The following is an 18,262-nucleotide window of genomic DNA, read 5'->3' as shown; positions in this document are numbered from 1 at the left end:
TCCCCCCTGAATCATCTGCTTTCATCTAGATTTGATCCTTGGGCAGCAGCTGGAAGCCCCTGGATTCCCAGGAGGATGGGATGGACCACAGGGAAGGTCTGGAGCCGGCCCTGCTCCCGGGATTTGTTTGAAAACAGCCAATCTGTTCCCAATTAGGGAGAGGAAACGCCGAAAGGCTGCCTTGTTAATTAAGGGACTTGCTATCAAAGGACTCATTAAAAGCTACTGAAATGGAAGGGTTGTTAAAATAAACATCCATTAATCTTAACGTGCAATCAGGAATAAGCTGCCACTTCCCACCTGGTGGCTCCATCCCAGCACCCTGCAGGAGCACCTCTGGTTTTCACGGAATCGTGGAATGGTTTGGTTGGAAAACACCCTAAAGACCATCTCATTCCACCCCCTGCCATGGGCAGGGACACCTCCCACTAGCCCAGCTTGCTCCAACCTGGCCTTGGACACTTCCAGGGATCCAGGGGCAGCCACAGCTTCTCTGCCCAACCTGGGCCAGGGCCTCCCCACCCTCACAGCCAGGAATTTCTTCCCAATATCCACCTAAAACCACCCTCGTTTAGCTTGAAGCCAAAATGGATGCAAAAAACATGGAGTAGCCCAAACATTTCGGGAATCCTATTTGTGTTTCCCAAAGCAAATCAAGGCTCTCTCCCGGTCGCCGTGTCCACCCTCGGACACTTCCCGAGTTCCTTGATGCCAAGCAGAGCCTGGCCTTGGACAGTTCCAGGGATGCAGGAGCAGCCACAGCTTCTCTGGGCAACAGAGGAGGAGGAACCTGTTGGTGCCTCCTGCTTCTCCCCACAATCAGGTGGGATGTGGTCACTGAAGTGCCAACACGAGTCCCGCTGTAGCACAGGGAGCTCTTCCACCAACTCCCCAAGGAATTACCGTGGCTTTTCCATGGAAAACGGAGCCTGACAGGCCTCAAACGGGCTCAGAATTTCCAATTATTTTTCTTTTTTTTTTTTTTGCTACCAACAAAAATTTCCTTTCCGTGCACAAAAGCAGGCAACACAAAAGCAGGCCACAAAAATGCAAATTCGTCAGTATTAAATGTCCACTTTTCTATAAACACCCCAAGTTGTCCCAAAAATTTCAACACTGGCTTTGTTGACTTTCTCAATTCCTAAGGCAACACTGGAAGGGGGGATTTTGCAGGAGATGGAAAGGTGATGGTGTAAAAACAAGGAATTGTTTGGTGGCACCAACCCAAGAGGAATCCCGGCGGATCCTTCCCGTGTGGGCACTTCAGTCCCTGCAGAACCTCCCACGTCTCATCTCCTGCTCCAGATGCCTCTGGATCCTCTTGCTGCCCACACCACAGCCCCAGATCCGTGGGCAAATCCAGTAAATCAGCTCTGGCAACTCCTGAGTGGAAATTTGGCTTGTCCATGTCATCCTGATTTGCCTTTTTTTTTTTTTTAAACCAACTGTTCTGCAGTCACTGAAAACGGCAAAAAAAACCCCAAAGCATCACCCCGATACATTAACACTTCCCAACCAGTCAACCCAAAGGTACAACAAGTACATTTATAAATGTTTTTAAGAGGTTTACTTAAGAAATAAACCCCTCATTAATTGCCCAGAAACCCGTTTTCAATTGGACAAAGCGTTTTGGGTTTTTTTTGTGGAGGTTTTTCGTTGCTTCCTTTTTTTTTTCTGGTTTGTTTCAGCTAAAAAAAAAACAAAACAACACCAAACACACAAAACCACATTAAAAAAAATCTCCAAAAAACCCCCCAAGCCAAAAGCTGTGGGTCTGCACTCAACAACTTGCAAATAGATGTGTCTCCAGGAAAAAGGGACAAGTGAGAGCCCCAAGCAGGTCAGATGGTCAAGGAGACCAAGCCTGGTGGGTGGGTCAGTGCCACCTCAAACAGGGTGGTCTCCAAAGATGTCCCATCTGAAGGCTGGAGCTCAGTTGGCATCGATGACCACTTTGGTCACCAGGGCAAGTATCAAGAGAGCAACTCTTAATCAGCTAATTCTATTTTTTTTTTTGGCTTTAGCACCCTTATTTAGAGGAAGAAATGTCCTTTTCCTCCCCAGATTGTGCTATGGAAAGAGGACAAGAGGAGACAAGTCCCTGGTTTCCAGCAGGGAATGTGCTCCAGGCTGAGCTTAACTCTGTGTTAGACTCGACCCATGTGGGACACGAGAGGTGAGTGATGTGTGAACATCAACAGCCACCCATTTCAGCCACTGCCAAACTCCATATTCCACCTCTGGCTCCATGAAGTCATCCCAGGAGCTGAACACTGAGGCCATTGTGTGGATTTATGGACTTGGAAAAGGCAACTGGCGCCAAGTTAGAAGTCGACGTTCACGTGGTTTTTTGGAATTTGCCAAGGAAAAGAAGGAGAAAACCTTCCAGCCAACAAGGGAAGGTTGGCCATGAGCAACGTTTGTGGGTCAGGGCTCCTGAGCACAGAGCAATGCCTGCTGGGGAAAGGGATGATCCTCTGCCTTGGACCCTTGGGATGCTCCTCAGCCTTGGACTCATGGGATGATCCTCAGCCTTGGACCCTTGGGATGCTCCTCAGCTTTGAAACTCTGGATGTTCCTCAACTTTGGATCCCTGGATGCTCTTCAGCCTTGGATCCTGGGATGCTCCTCAGCCTTTGACCCTTGGGATGCTCCTCAGCTTTGGACCCCTGGACATTTCTCAGCCTTGGACCCCTGGGATGATCCTCAGCCTTGGACACTTGGGATGTTCCTCAGCCTTGGGCCCCTGGGATGATCCTCAGCCTTGGACCCCTGGGATGCTCCTCAGCCTTGGGCCCCTGGACATTCCTCAGCCTTGGACCCCTGGATGCTCCTCAGCTTTGGACTCCACAGATTCTCCTCAGCCTTGGACTCTAAGGATGCTCCTCAGCCTTGCACCTCTGGGATTCTCCTCACCTTGGACCCATGGGATGCTCCTCAGCATTTCCCAGGAATAAGAAGGGCCTCTTTCCCCCCAGGACCTGCCGTGCCAGAAGTGACCTGATGACCCAGAGTTTGTGGTTTAGCAGGAGGATCCACGTTCTGGGCAGGATGATCCTGGTTCCCCAGGCTGGGAGCAAGGCAGGTTGTGGGATCTATGGAAGAAGCTTCGGTGCCACGCGAAAATCCCCAGGCTGAAGACAATTTTTCCCGTTGTAGCGTTTTCTGAGTGAAACTGGGAATTCTGGACCTCTGCTGACTTTGACCATCCCAATCACACCATCACTGCTTCCAGAGACAACCTCCCAGCACTGAGACACCTCAGGTTCACCACGGAAAACCTACAAAGAGCAGCAGTGTCAACAAACACAATCCCAAGTGGAATTTGCCTCCTGCAAAGCCCCACTCCCCCGGAAAACTGAAGAGCCCAAAAAGCAGCTCCAACCAACCTGGAAGGCCACCATCCCTTGTCTGGAATGGGACAGCTTTCAGAATCCAGGGAAAGCTGAGCACGAGCCCACGTTTTAGTGGCTGCTTTCCAGAGGTATTTAAAAAAAAAAAAATCCACGGGGTGTCACTGCCAGGAGTAAACATTTACCACTTCTCTGCTATTTTTGGGGATTAAAGGGAAAACAGGCTGCCCCGGATCCGGCAGCATGACCAGTGCATGGCAAAGGGAGCTCCCAACAGGAGCAGAGCAGATAAAAAAAGGGAAAGGTGGTGGTGGGGGGAATAAAAAAGCAAACACGGCAATTATCCAGCACCACAGAAAATAAACCAGCCCGCTACCAAACCCCCCCTCACATTCCAAGAAAAGAGGAAAAAACCCCTGGCTGTGTCCAAGGTGCCCGAGGTCAACGGCTGGGGGCTGTTTTGGCTGGAGCTGGTGGGAGCTCGAGGCAGAGGGGAAATCACATCAGGGGCGATGGTCACGTCCAGCTCCTGCAGACGGAGCTGAAAGTGGCTTTTTAAAAAATATATAATGTTGGTTTATTCGGTTTGGAGGTTTTTAATAACAGTTTGCAGAGTTACCAGCCCCATGGAAAGGTTTTTCCTACATCAAGGAGTCCTGCACCTATAAACTGCATCTGCTCACAAGCAGGAGCAACTACACCCCAAAGCACAACTCGAGGAGTTTGTAACCACCTAAAATTGTGGGATCCAGGATACCAGAGGCTCTGGGACAAGGCCGTGCTCAGGAACACGGGATTCTTCCCTCTCGGACTGTGCTGTCACAGTCAACAAGCCACAGCTACTTTATTATTTCTTTCTTTCTTTTTTTTTTAAATAGGAAAATAAATAAACAGGAGGAAGGGCAGGGGGTGGAGAAGGGAAGTCCCTTGGGATGCAGCTGTCACCACCGAGCACGGGATCGTTCCTTTGAACCCTTTTGGAGCCACAAAAACACCCAACCGGGCAGAGACCCCTTGTTGGAGCTCCGGGGTTTGCAGCAAAGCTGGGAGGCTGCTGGGGGGGGTATTTTACATATGGACATAAGCAAAAAAAAAGCCCAAGGAAAAGGAAGATCTCACGGCCTGTGTCTTTTTTCCTTGCACAGAATCCCGAGGCAGGGCAGGATATTTTTAATTTAGTGGGTTTTAAGAGTCTAGAGCAGAGAAAGTTGTGTGAGAGGCTGGATAGTCCCTGTGCTGGAGCATCCAGTGCTGTCTGGTCTCTTGGGATGCTCCAGAGATTGCTGGAAGGAGCTTCACACCAGACACAGGAAAGTTAGGGATAGGACAGCATTATGCCTTGAGAAACACTTGGAATTAGAGGGTTTATCCTTGGGAGCCACTGGATTTAAATGAAGACTCATTAATCATGTAACCACCTGATCCCAACGTTCCCACCAGGAGCAACAGAGATCCTGCCCCCAGGGTCCTGTTGGCAGCCTTTCCCTGGAACTAAATATTAATTTTCCAACACTTCCATGTGTTCCCGAGCAAACACTGCAGGAAAACACGAGCAGCAGACCAAGGAAGGATGGGGAGCCAGGGGTTGATCTCTTCTCCCAAGGGACAAGAGACAGGACGAGGGGAAAGGGCCTCAAGTTGCACCAGGGGAGGTTTAGGTTGGATACTACGGAAAATTTCTTCATGGAAAGTGCAGTCAGACTTTGGAACAGGCTGCCCAGGACAGTGGTGGAGTCCCCATCCCTGGAGGGGTTTAAAGTCACATGGATGTGGCACTTGGGGACACGGGTCAGTGGTGGCCTTGGCAGTGCTGGGGAACAGTTGGACTGGTGATCTCAGAGGGTTTTTCCAACCTCAGTGATTCCACGAGTCCACAGAATCATGGAATGCTTTGGGTTGGAAGGGACCTTAAAGATCACCCAGTTCCCACCCCCTGCCATGGGCAGGGACAACTTCCACTAGACCAGGTTGCTCCAACCTGGCCTTGGACACTTCCAGGGATTCCAGGGGCAGCCACGGCTTTCCCGGGAAATCCATTCCAGGGCCTCTCCACCGTCACAGCCCAGAATTCCTTCCCAATATCCCATCCAAATCTCTTGTTTTCCAGTGGGAAGCCATTCCCCCTTGTCCTGTCCCTCTAGACCCTTCTCCAAATCCCTTCCCAACATCCATCGAAATCCACCCTCTTCCAGCCTGAAGCCAAAACACAAGAAACACAAAGCAACCCTCACTTTTTGGAGTCCTATTTGTGTTTCCCAAAGCAAATCAAGGCTCTTTCCTGGTCCCTGTGTCCACGATCCGGGAGTTTCCCAGACCCTTGATGCAAAGCAGATCCGTGGCCCGACCGTGATCGGAGCGCGCGGCTCCGAACTGGAACGAGCGAGACACACACACACAAAAAAAAAAAAAAAATGGACATATTTCATCCTCTTCTTTTGTGGCTTTTATTTTCTTTTGTCTTCGCTTTGGGAATAACATTCTTTCCATTGGGAAGAGCCTGATTTTCCATTAAATACAAAGCAGCTGCCATTTTGGAAACAAAAAGTTGATTAAACACAGATTTTTTTTTTTTTTTTATATTATTATTTCCTCCCCCCCCCAACGTAGGAAGAAGTGAAGCCACGTTTCTTTCAGCTGATTTATCAGGGCAAAGCATCTGCCAACCACGGCAGCGGGAAGACTTGAAAGAGAGGGAATGGGATCATCTTTCCCGAATAATTTTATAATTATAATTTGACGTTGTATAAAAGGGGAAGGATCCCCAGGCTTGGAGCGTGGTACCCGTCCCCCAGGACGCTGACACCGGGGGTTCCTCACCCTTCACACACACAGGGATGCTCCAGATTCCCGATTTACGCAGATTCCTGCTGGCTGGGATGCCGAGGGAACGTCGGCGTGACGTACGGATGTCAGGGGGGAAACGCAACCAGCACGCGGCTTAAGGGCCAGATGTGGAGCAGACTGGAGAAAAGGATGAGCTCCAAACACCAAAAAATAAAAAAAACCCAAACCACCCACTCCGTGAGCCATCAGAGCTCCATCCAGCAGATTTTCCACGTTCCAAGCAGACCCGATCCATGAGTGACCAACACAAGCGGCGTCGGAACCTTCGACCTTTTCCCAAAAACTAAATCATGTGTTGGATTTTCAATATTTAGGTGTTATGCTTTAAAGAACAGGGAGAAGATGGAAGAAACGGAGAGATGGATGGGGAAAGCTGTAGGAATCAGTGATACTTTGGTTTTTAATCAACCCCCGGGTTCTCCTTATTTAGGGCCCTTCGTGAAACACGGTGGAGATGGGTCCCGGATCCCACGAGAAATCCATAAGGATTTGCTCTTTTCAAGGCTTTTCCTCTGTTGCTATTACATCCAAACAAGGCTGGAATATCCAGGGAGAACACAGTTCTGTGGAAAGACACCTGTGATGGTGGATTTGGTGTCCTTCAACCACGCCGATGACACTCAACCGCGCCCACGCCGCTGTCGGCTCCGAACGATGATCCCGAGCACCCAGCGCTGCTCCATGAACCCTCATTCCAAGTGATCCCTGCACAGGGACCCCAGAGGACATTGCACTGGAATTCAGGCTCCTCCAGGGCAGGGGGGGTCTCCTCCTGTGGATATTTTAAGGAAGGTAGCAGAGGGTTTGGAAGAACATTTGCTGTTCATCGACGTTCCTTTGAACATTCCCAACTTAATTAAGAGCCTTGGAAGAGCCAGTGGATGGAACCAGAGGAAAGCAGAAAGTCTATTATTTCACTTAAATTTCCTAAAGGATAAAAAAAACCCCCAAACTAACCCAAACTTTATCTTCAGGTAGGATTTTTGGAAGGTACAGGCCGAGGAAGGAGAAGGAATATTTGGATTCCTTACTCCAAAGGACGGATTTTTGCCAACTCCCCCATCCCACAACATCTCCTTCTCGGTGGATGGAGGCGCATAAAAAAAAAATAAGCGTCGAACAGCTTAAAAAATCCAAGTTTGGGAACTAAAAATCCGAGCCAAACGTGCCAAGGTGACCCCACAGAGGGAAGCAATGCCCAGGGAAGCGTGAACACCCCGGTTCCGAGGATTTATGGGACTGGGCATTTGAGCTTCAATTAATTTTCCAAGTGCTGAAAGCAGACAAGAAACCATGTAATTACAGGATAACTTGGCTTACCCAGACTCAGCTTAAGCGGCGCTCCCGGGTTAATCAGAGGTCAGCGTTCCCCCAGCCAACCCCGCTAAATCCATGGGATTTGAACGCTCTGCTCTTTGCCTTAAAGCAACCTCCAGTTCTCATTCCCACCCCTTCCTTTTGGGAAGCATTTGGGATTTTGGAGGCACTTGAGAACACCAGGAAAGCCCTGCTCCAGTCCACCTTCTCCCTCTCAAAGCACCCGTGTTTTAAGGGAATTTTGCCCAACCCTCAAGGCAAGCTGGCCCAAGCCACCCCTTAGAAAGACTTGGATCACCTCTGGAGAGCAGAGGAAACCCCCTGAGGACCATCCAGGGAGGATTTGGGATGCTGCTCATGCCCTGTCCATGTCCACATCTGGGAAATTCACTTTTTTTAACACACATCTGTACCTACAACACCAAGAAACTTCCAGGATCGGCCACGACTCCTTCCCACGTTAAACCCTTATAATCCTTCCCTTGTCCTGCTGCTTTGTGCCATCCAGTTTTTAGTTTTCCACCTCTTGCAGACACGCAGATCGGCGATTTACTCCCACCACTTAATCCCAACTACCTAAAAGGACTGAAAATTAGGAGGGTGACGAGGAAAATTAAGACTCTGTGGCAGTAAAGAACAAACCCAACTAAGAGCAGCCCGGCAAAATCCCGCCATGTAACGGGATTACTCCATCCCTGACCCTTTCCAGGGGAGCTCCAGGTATTATTTTCCATTGATTTACCTTAATGAAAGCAAAGCCCCCCTCTCTGTAGGAAGCTGACTCCAGAGCTGTCTAGGCACTGGATTCAATTAAAGGAATAAATACATCTGGCTTCGAAATGGCTGGAATTCTGGAAAAGCCAGAGGCGGGAGAGCTCTTTGAGTCTCTCCCTCGGAGGCTGCGCCCCGAGGACACCGCGGAGGGTGGGTGACACCCAACACCGCTCCTGGAAAGCCAGGGAATCTTTTCACCCCCAGTTCGGGGTCCTGGGGGGTTGACGACCCTTTTCAGCCCAACCTGTCAGGCCTATGAGGCATTTAGGGCCTGTGGGGTGTATGGGGTCTATGGGGTATATGGGGTTGGTGAGGCCTATAGGGTGTATGGGGTCTATGAGGCCTATGGGGTGTATGGGGCCTTTAGGGCTAGTGAAGCCTATGGGGCCTGTGGGGTATATGGGGTCTATGGGGCCTATGGGATGCATGAGGTCTATAAGGCCCATGGGCCCCCCTCCCTATAGGGCTAGTGAGGTCTATGGGGCCTTTAGGGCTAGTGAAGCCTAGGGCATTTATGGGGTACATGGGGACTATGGGGCTAGTGAAGCCTATAAGGCCTATGGGGTATATGGGGACTATGGAGACTATGGGGTTAGTGAGGCCTATAAGGCCTATGGGGTATATGGGGACTATGGGGCTAGTGAGGCCTATGGGGCCTATGGGGCTAGTGAAGCCAATGGGGCCTACGGGGGTATATAGGGTCTATAAGGCCTATGGGGTGTATAGGGTCTATAAGGACTATGGCATGTATAAGGTCTATGGGGCTAGTGAGGCCTATGGGGTGTATGGGGTCTTTAGGGCTACTGAAGCCTATGGGGCCTGTGAGGTGTATGGGGTCTATAGGGCATATGGGGTCTATAGGTTAGTGAGGCCTATGGGGTCTGTGGGGTATATGAGGCTTACTGGGGCCTATGGGGCTAATGAAGCCAATGGGGCCTAGGGGGTATATAGGGTCTATAAAGCCTATGGGGTCCATAGGGTCTATGGGGCTTATGGGGCATAGGATTTGGGGAGGCACTCTGAATTGGAGGGGTGGGAGGTCAAAGGGCACTTGGGGGCTCCCCAGAGCACCAGGGCAGGAGAGCAAGGGGTGGCCCCGGGGTGAGGGGTGGGGATGAAAGGCTGGAGGAAGAGATGGGGAGGGTGGAAAGACCTCGGTTTTGGGGGGTCATAGGGCTTGGGGGGAAACATGGACACTGGGGGGGGTGCCCCAAATTATGGAGGGGAGGAGAGGGAAGGAGCTGGGGCTGGGAAGGGGTGAGACTGGGATGGAAGGGTGATGTGGGGGCTCTGCAGGGCAGAGGTCCCGGTGGGCGAGAGAGCAGGGTCGGGGCTTTTGGAGGGGTTCAAAAGGGGGATCCTGGGAACTCCTGACCCATCAGCCTCACCACAGGGGATTCCTGGAGCATCCCTGCCTGTTCCCTGGCTCCAACCCTCCCAGCTTTGATGGGAGCCGGCCCCAAACTGCTTTAACAAGGCTCTTTCTTCCCAGAAGCTGGTGTTGATTTGAGCCCTCGATGTTGACTTAGAACCCCCCGGGTGCCCAGAGCCTGTAAATGCTCCAGGCTTAGTTTCCAGGAAAAAGGGGGACAAGCATCCAGCTGTGGCGTGGAATATCAATGTTTCCAAGGCAGTTCCAGTGGAGAGCAGGGGTTAAAGGCTGGGAAGCAGAAGCTGGGATTGAGGCTCATCTCACACCGACTAAAATCCAAGGCAGGCTTTGCTCACACGTGCCTTGGTTTGCAGTCATGGGAATAGAGGAAACAAGGTGGCTCAGGAGCACCTTGTTTGCGATCTATCCGTGGAAATGCCGCGAGGATTTTCCTCCCGCACATGGAACAAGCAGAAATGACGATTACAGGGGGTTGTTGAACCAGAAGGTTGGTCCTAAAGGTCTCCTTCACTTTTTTTTTTCGGTGCTGATTGCCCTGATCCACACAAGGAGGGAGTAAAGGTCAAGGATTCACAGTGGCTTTGGGATAAAATCGTAGAATCATGAAATGGTTTGGGGTGGAAGGGGGCCTTAAAGATCATTTAGTTCCACCCCCCTGCCATGGGCAGGGACACCTTCCACTAGAGCAGGTTGCTCCAAGCCCTGTCCTTGCACTCCAGTCCAAGGGAAGGCTCAGTGGTCCAAGCTCCTGGTTGGAGCACTCAGACCAGGAGGAACATCAGGCTGGAATTCCCAGGGAGGATTTCTCTGCACAGAATACAGGCGGGATTTTACAAACACCTTTTCACTTGCAAGCAGAGGGTGAAGGTCTCCATCATGCTTTCCCTAATAACAGGCATTTCCCCTAATCCCCTGCAAATTTAAGGGGATAAAAGGAGCCATTTAAATGTTCTAAAATCAGCAATTTAGCGATGCCACTGCGACAACACATTTGTGGGCGACCCGTGGGGAAGGAAATCCCTCCCCTTGCTCTCTTCTTTATCACAGGATCACACGATCATTAATCCTATTGATTTAAACTTTTAATCACTCTTTTCCTTTCCTCTTTTCTGTGAGGAAGGACCTTTTCTGGTTCAATTCCCCCCCCCAACACCGGAGGTGAGAGCAGAGCAGACCAGACGCGCACGACACACAAGCCTTGTACTCACCGACATGGTAGAGTGGGCATCTACCTCCCCCTACAGAGGACAACACAGGGAGGTCAAAGTCAAAGGCAGAAGAGAAGCAAAGCAACAGGAGAAAGGCAGAAAGGTTCACATTGGTCTTTTTTTATGTCCCTTTGTAGCAGTGGTTGGCAAAATCATTAAGAAAGCGAAATACGGGCCCGTTCGACCTGGGTTAAGGAGGGCGAGGAGGAAAATAAAGGACCACGAGAGTAGTTTTAAGTATCATGGAATGGTTTGGGTTGGGAGGGATCTGAAAGACCATCTGGTTACACCCCCTGACATGGGTAGGGACACCTTCCACTAGCCCAGGTTGCTCCAAGTCCCATCCAACCTGGCCTTGAACATTGACATCCACAGCTTCTCTGGGCAACCTGGGCCAGGGTCTCACCACCCTCCCAGCCAGCAATTCCTTCCCAATATTCCATCTATCCCTGCCCTCTGGCAGTGGGAAGCCATTCCCTGTGGCCTGTCAGTCCATCCCTTGTCCAAAGTCCCTTCTCCAGCCTTCCTCCATTCCCTGCCAGCACACACTCCCATGCCTCGGCTCTCCCACCTGGAAGTGATGGATGTCAAACCCCAGTGAGTGACAGCCGGGATCAACTCCATAAAAACTTGCTCAGCCCTCCCAAGGGCAAAGGGACCTTATTTAAGCACAGCCAGGACTTGTGCAAACCCACAGAAGGTGACTTTGGTGCTCACACCACGTTTTCATGACGGTTATTTTCCACTTGGGTCCCTCCCAACGTGGTCGAGGCTGCGGTTGGTGCAAAGTTCAAGGCATTTCACCTCCACACACGGTGCCCGGGCTTATAAATATTACAGGGGGATTTGACTTTTTCAAATGAAAACATAGGTAATCGTTCTGTCGAAAAAGAAAATAAACACTCGCAGAGCTCTTTCTACCAGGGCAAGAGAGCTGCCGGGGTCGGCGCGTTCGCTCGCGAGCGGGGAAGAGGTGCCAAGAGAAGGCGAAAAAACTCGTGGCTCCAGCTGAAATCTGTGCCTGCCATCTGGCAAAAATAAGCAGAAAAGGGGAAAAAAAATAGGGGGGGGGGGGGGAGAAAGGGGAGAAAAAAAGAAAAAAAAGAAAAAGCCCTTTGGAGAGTTCACACTGAACTGCTCCGGACGGCAGAGGTTGGAGCTCGGTCGATCGCTGAAAGATTGCTTCCCCTTCCCGGGTCAGCATCACCTCTTGACCTGCCCTGATTACCTTCCAAAGGAGGTTATCGAGATACAAGACTAACAGAGGATTAAAGGAAACTTAAAATAAAAACAAAACACCCCCCTCGCCCCCCCCTTCCCCTCAGCCCCGCTCCCCTCCCCCAGGAAAACATCCTTGCTTTGTTAACCTGACAGTTCCCGGGAGGTGTTGACACAACCCTCCATCTCTGAGGAGCTTAATGTCAACAAATCAGTGTGTTTGGAGTAGCCCTGTCAATGCGATTTACATTAACTTGTCTAACAAGAAATAAAAACAACAATCAGCCATCAAAGACAAAGGGCTTTTTCAGTCATTCTTTTCAAAGTATCAGGCTGGAAATGTTCATTTTTGGAGGCCGTGGCCCTGCCGCTCGCTGAAAACCAGAAACCACCTTTTTTTTTTTTTTTCCCCCTCTTTCTCCTGAAATACTTGGGGGTTTTTTAACTCGATTTTTTTTTCCTCCCCTTTAAAAAAAACGAGTATTTTCTTTTAAAGGAGCCCCGAGCATCCCATATTAATAAAGCTCCACAGCAGCAGTAACCGACTCTCCCTGGTTAACTCAGGAAGAGGTCGGCCTGGAAAGCCAAAATGTTAATTATGCTTTGATTTCCATCAGCGCTTTTATTTGCTTTGAGACTGTTTCGGGCACTTAGAGGAGCATTTTCAAATTGTGGCTCTAAACCACCATGACAATTCCATGCAGCCCTGGAATGCATCCCGAAACCCCGGGAACTTCACCGTGAACTTTTCCTGCCCCCACCCCCGGCACACGCTGTACCCACCGACGGGCCCGGCACCGTCCCGGAGCAACGCTGCAAAATGCAAATGAATTCCAGGAATTCCCAACATCTTAGTGGTTCTCATCATCTCCCACAAGGTCTACTCTTGATACTCTAAAGGAAAAATTAGGGATGGCAGTTCCTGCTTGAACTCCAGAGGAAGAGGAGACTCTTCAGGCAGCTCCCACGAGCCGGGATTTTGGGATGGGTCGTTTTTTTGCTGCTTGAACCAGGTGACCTGGGTGCTCAGAGAGGTGGGTGGATGCCCCATCTCTGGAAAAATTCAAGGTCAGTTGGACAGGGCTCTGAACAACCTCAGATGTGATGAGAATCATGGAATATTCTGAGTTGGAAAGGACCCACAAGGATCAGAGTCCAACTGAATGGTCCATATGGGGATCTGATCTAGCTGAAGGTGTCTCTGCTTATTATGGGGAGTTGCACCAGATGACCTTTAAAAGTCCCTTCCCAAAATTATTCTGTGGCCTCCAGTGGTCCTTCAACCATTACAGTATCACAGAATCATGGAATATTCTGAGCTGGAAGGGACCACAAGGACCAGAGAGTCCAACTCCAGCTGAACAGCCCAAAAGGGGATCTCTCTTATTGAAGATGTCTCTGTCTATTATGGGGAGTTGCACCAGATGACCTTTAAAACTCTCTTCCCAAAATTATTCCACGGCCTCCAGAGGTCCTTCAACCATTAGAGAATCAGAGAATCATGGAACATTCTGAGCTGGAAGGGACCCACAAGGATCAGAGAGCCCAGTTGTTAAGGGAATGGCCCACACAGGGATCTGATCTAGTTAAAGATGTCCCTGCTTATTATGGGGTATTGCACCAGATGACCTTTAAAGATCCCTTCCCAAAATTATTCCATGGCTTCCAGAAGTCCCTCAACCATTGCAGAATCACAGAATATTTGGAATTGGAAGGGACCCACGGAGTCCCACTCTTAAGTGAATATCCCACACAAAGATTGAACCCCCAACCCTGATGTTATCAGCACCCTGCTCCGACCAACTGAGCTCATCCCAGGGTTTATTTTCTGGGATTCCTAATAAATCCAGGAAAAATTCAGCCATTCACACATCCCAAAAGGGAAACACAAGACCCAAATCTTGGCTGGGAGCTGCCTTTCAGCTCACTCAGCACCTCTGCTCCTCTTCACCCCCCTCTCCAAAACGGAGTCACGTGGATCTTCCAAGGCCACTTGACCTGCCCTGGGCGAGTGGGAGCCTTGACCCCGGGAAGGTTTTCCTGCCACTGGGACAATGGGATTCCTCCCACCCATCCCAGGGAGGGCATTTCTGCAGGCTCAGGGCTTTGGGCTCAGTTCAATCCCAGGATGGAGCTTTTTGGGGAGGATAATTTGAGCGCCATAACCACCGACGTGCCCAGGCCGGGGTTCTTTGAGCAGCGAGTGAAGGTGGAATTCCGGGTGGAATTCCAGCTCCTGACACTTTCCTTCCAAAAAAACCTGCAGCTTCTAATAGCAGGAAAAACACTTTTCGCTTGTTAAAAATTGTGTAAATTCAGGAATGTACCCAAATATCAGCTCTGGAATGTGGTGGCAGCTCCAAACCCGGAGATGAGAACGGGAAGGGATGGATGGAGCTGAATGAAGGAAGGAGAAGATGCTCCAAGGATGCCTCATCCAGGGATGGGGCACTTGTTTTTTTCCAGGAGACACTGGAAATCCTGGATTTTAGAGTTGCACCAGGTTGAAAACTCATTTCCAGCAGGGAAACAACTCCTCTTAAATCCCAGCACCACAGTGATTTATTATTTGTGTGTTATAAAAAAATAAAAGGAAGTAAAATGAAATGAAATTTTAAAAAAAGTAAAATATAATATAATGCAAAATAAAGTTTAAAAAGTAAAATAAAATAAAATGAAATAAAGTCAAAGAAAATAAAATAAAACAAAACAAAATAAAACAAAGTAAAATAAAGTAAATAAAAATACATAAAATTGCATAAAATAAAGTAAAATAAAGATACATAAAAATACATAAAATAAAATTTAAAAAGTAAATAAAAATATATAAAATAAAATAAAATAAAATAAAATAAAATAAAATAAAATAAAATAAAATAAAATAAAATAAAATAAAATAAAATAAAATAAAATAAAATAAAATAAAATAAAATAAAATAAAGCGAAATAAAGTAAATAAAAATACATAAAATAAAATAAAGTAAAATAAAGTAAATAAAATATATAAAAATACATAAAATAAAATAAAGTAAATAAAGTAAATAAAAATACATAAAATAATAAAAAATAAAATAAAATAAAGTAAAATGAAGTAAATAAAAATACATAAAATTAAAGTAAAATAAATATATCTTTTATCCTATCATTAGCTCTACTGCTCACATTTTGGGCTGGATTTGGATCAGCAGTATAGAAACAGTTCCACCTTTCCCCAGCAATCCTGAAATATCCTCTTGGAGTCGTAATTCACCCTTTCTGGAGACTGTTCCTTCTCCCCTCTCACTCTCTCCTTTCACAGCTGAAGCTCATCCCACATTTTTGGTGCTTTCCCAACCATCTCCATCATTTTCCTGCCTGGCTTTAGACACGTGGGGGCTTCTACACAACTTATTTCCCACATTTCATCAGCAAAGGGCAGGAATTTCAATGTCTTCCTAAATAAGCCACTGGAAAAAGATCCTTGAACCCTAAAAGGACGAAGAACCAGAGACACCAAAGGATCTGGAGGCCCTTTTAGGTCCACCCTGGTTCTTCCTGGCTTGTTCTCCCCCACCAAACCTGCAAGGGGATGGAGGGACCCACCAACAACGGGCATTGGTGGCATCTCCACACTCCTCTGAAGGAAGAAATTCCAATATATATCAAAAATTCCCAGAGCCACCTCTCCTAAAAGGCTTTGGAGGAGACCCCCAGCTCCCCACAGCCCTTGGCAGCATCTCCCTGAGGGGCCTCCCCGGCTCCCAGGGCTGCCAGGAGCCTTCTCCTCAGTTGGGACCTGCACTGGTCACACCAACCCCCGGCAGCTCCAGGCTGGGCCAGAGGGGCTGGAGAGCAGCCAGGCAGGAAGGGAGCTGGGAGTGGGGATGGACAGGGAGCTGAACAGGAGCCAGAGTGTGCCCAGGTGGCCAACAAGGCCAATGGATCCTGGCCTGGCTCAGGAACAGGGTGGCCAACAGGGCCAGGGAAGTGATTCTGCCCCTGGACTCAGCACTGGTGAGGCCACCCCTGGAGTGCTGTGTCCAGCTCTGGGCCCTCAGCTCAGGAAGGACATGGAGGGGCTGGAGCAGGTGCAGAGGAGAGCAACGAGGCTGGGGAAGGGACTGGAGCACAAGTGCTGTGAGGAGAGGCTGAGGGAGCTGGGGCTGTTCAGCCTGGAGAAGAGGAGGCTCAGGGGAGACCTCCTCACTCTCTGCAACTCCCTGACAGGAGGGGGGAGCCAGCTGGGGGTTGGGCTCTTTTCCCAGGCAACCATCAGCAAGACAAGAGGGCTGGGTCTTCAGCTGTGCCAGGGGAGGTTTAGGTTGGATATTAGAAAGAATTTCTTTCCAGAGAGGGTGCTCAGCCATTGGAATGGGCTGCCCAGGGAAGGGGTGGATTCTCCATCCTGGAGGTGTTTAAGGACAGACTGGATGTGGCATCAGTGCCATGGGCTGGGAACCACGGCAGGGTTGGATCAAGGGTTGGACCTGATGATCTCAGAGGTCCCTTCCAACCCAGCTGATTCTGTGATTCTATGGTTCTATCCATCTCGGTGATTTTTAGAGCAATGAGTGTCCTCCCAACCCCCTCACTCCAAGAGGAAACATTAATATTTAAGGAAGACAAATTGCTCCAGGTCCAACCTCATCCATCACCGTGGGCTCCCTCCCCGGCCTCATCTCTCCTGCTGGTTGAGCTCCACACTCCACTGCAGACACCAATCTCCCTGTCTAATCCCATTAAGCATTCCCAGTAGGATTCCTGGGAGTGGTCTCCACCCCTGTGGAGCATCATCTCCCTTTTTCTGAGGAGAACTCCAGCCATTTCCAAGCACCTCCTGGCTCCGGAAGGTCCCCACACCCAGGCCACGCTCAGTCACACTGCCCAGATGCCACTGGAGGGGACTTTTTGGCAACAAACCTGGACAAGAAGATGGATAAAAGCCCTTCCAATCCCTCTGCACAGGAGGCAACACTTTATTTAGCAGTTTATTCCAGAGATAACAGAGCTAAGGAAGCCCCTTCTCCCCAACAACACCAGGAAAGCCACTTCCATTTCCCTTTCCATCCACAGCAAATCCTCAGCTCCATCCTGCTCCCAGACCTTCCTACTGGGATTGGGATGGCCAAAGACAGGAGCACAACTTTGGGGCTGTAACACCTCCTAAAACAGCTCTGGAGGGCTGGAACAACCTTCCAGAAGAGGAATCACAGGGAACAAACAAGCAGGATGAAGGAAACCACCGCTGGGGACTGTTAAATCTTCTCTTCCTGTTTATACCCAAGCTCATGAAAGATGCCCAGTGTGCCCAGCGTGGGCACAATCCTGGGCACCCAGGAACAACAAATAAATCACAGGCCCAGTAAAAAAGATCTGAAATTTGCTTTTAGAACAACTAAAAGCAGAGTTCAGTGGATTTGCTGTTCCAAAATACCTGCTGATCCCAGATCCTCCTCCGGGTATACCCAGACAGCTCAGAACAAATCTTATTTAAAGAGGGGGAAAAAAAAGCTTTTTGAGCAAAAATGAAACTCCCTGATGATTCTGTTTTTCCTACCCAACGAGACACTACTCAGCCAAGTGCAAAAAGCAACACAAACCACATTTTTGATGGCAACAACAGCATAAACACACGGGGGTATTTTAGACAGCGGAGAGAAGAAAGAAACACAGGCTGCCTTCCAACGGAGCAGGATTTTGATGGAAGGCACCAGTGGCTTGACAAACACTTGGAAATGTATCTGTAGTTCAAATAAGACACTCAGAGAGTGGATATCTTGAAAAAAAGAAATGCTGGATGGCCATCAAGCTGAACGTTAAAATAGCCAAAATCACAGAATGTGCTGAGCTGGAAGGGGCCCCCAGGGATCATCAAGTCCTGCACAGGCCCAGCCCCAGGAGTCCCCCCCTGTTCCCCAGAGGATCATCCAGACCCTCCTGGAGCTCTGGCAGCCTTGGGGCTGTGCCCACTGCCCTGGGGAGCCTGGGCAGTGCCCAACCAGCCTCTGGGGGAAGAACCTTTCCCTAAAACTACAGGTGGGAAGTGAAGGATGACCCTCCTGGTGCACGGTGGGCTGTGATGGTGCCTCAGCTGTGTGTAAAGAGACCTGCAAACAACTGGGGAGACTCTCAGGAAACCCAACTCTTGGGAACACGTGAAATATGCGTTACTTTAA

General features: G+C 49.4%; 1 protein-coding gene across 5 annotated transcripts in view; it reads right to left on the bottom strand.

The window, feature by feature from the left end:
* The window catches only part of EXOC6B (exocyst complex component 6B), a 338,997-nt gene that overhangs the window by 96,641 nt on the left and 224,094 nt on the right, over positions 1–18,262 (bottom strand). For 3 of the 5 annotated variants that reach the window (XM_064653623.1, XM_064653619.1, XM_064653621.1), the window contains one exon: positions 10,890–10,919. The exons of the other annotated variants lie outside the window; for them this stretch is intronic. In XM_064653623.1, the coding sequence (XP_064509693.1) occupies positions 10,890–10,919 (30 nt within the window). The remainder of the gene's footprint in view (positions 1–10,889; positions 10,920–18,262) is intronic. 5 annotated transcript variants of the gene reach the window in all.

This window comes from Pseudopipra pipra, chromosome 4 (genome assembly GCF_036250125.1).
Source record: "Pseudopipra pipra isolate bDixPip1 chromosome 4, bDixPip1.hap1, whole genome shotgun sequence".
Taxonomy (NCBI): domain Eukaryota; kingdom Metazoa; phylum Chordata; class Aves; order Passeriformes; family Pipridae; genus Pseudopipra; species Pseudopipra pipra.
The sequence above is the reverse complement of the archived record's forward strand: the minus strand, read 5'-3'. Positions and strand labels throughout refer to the sequence as shown.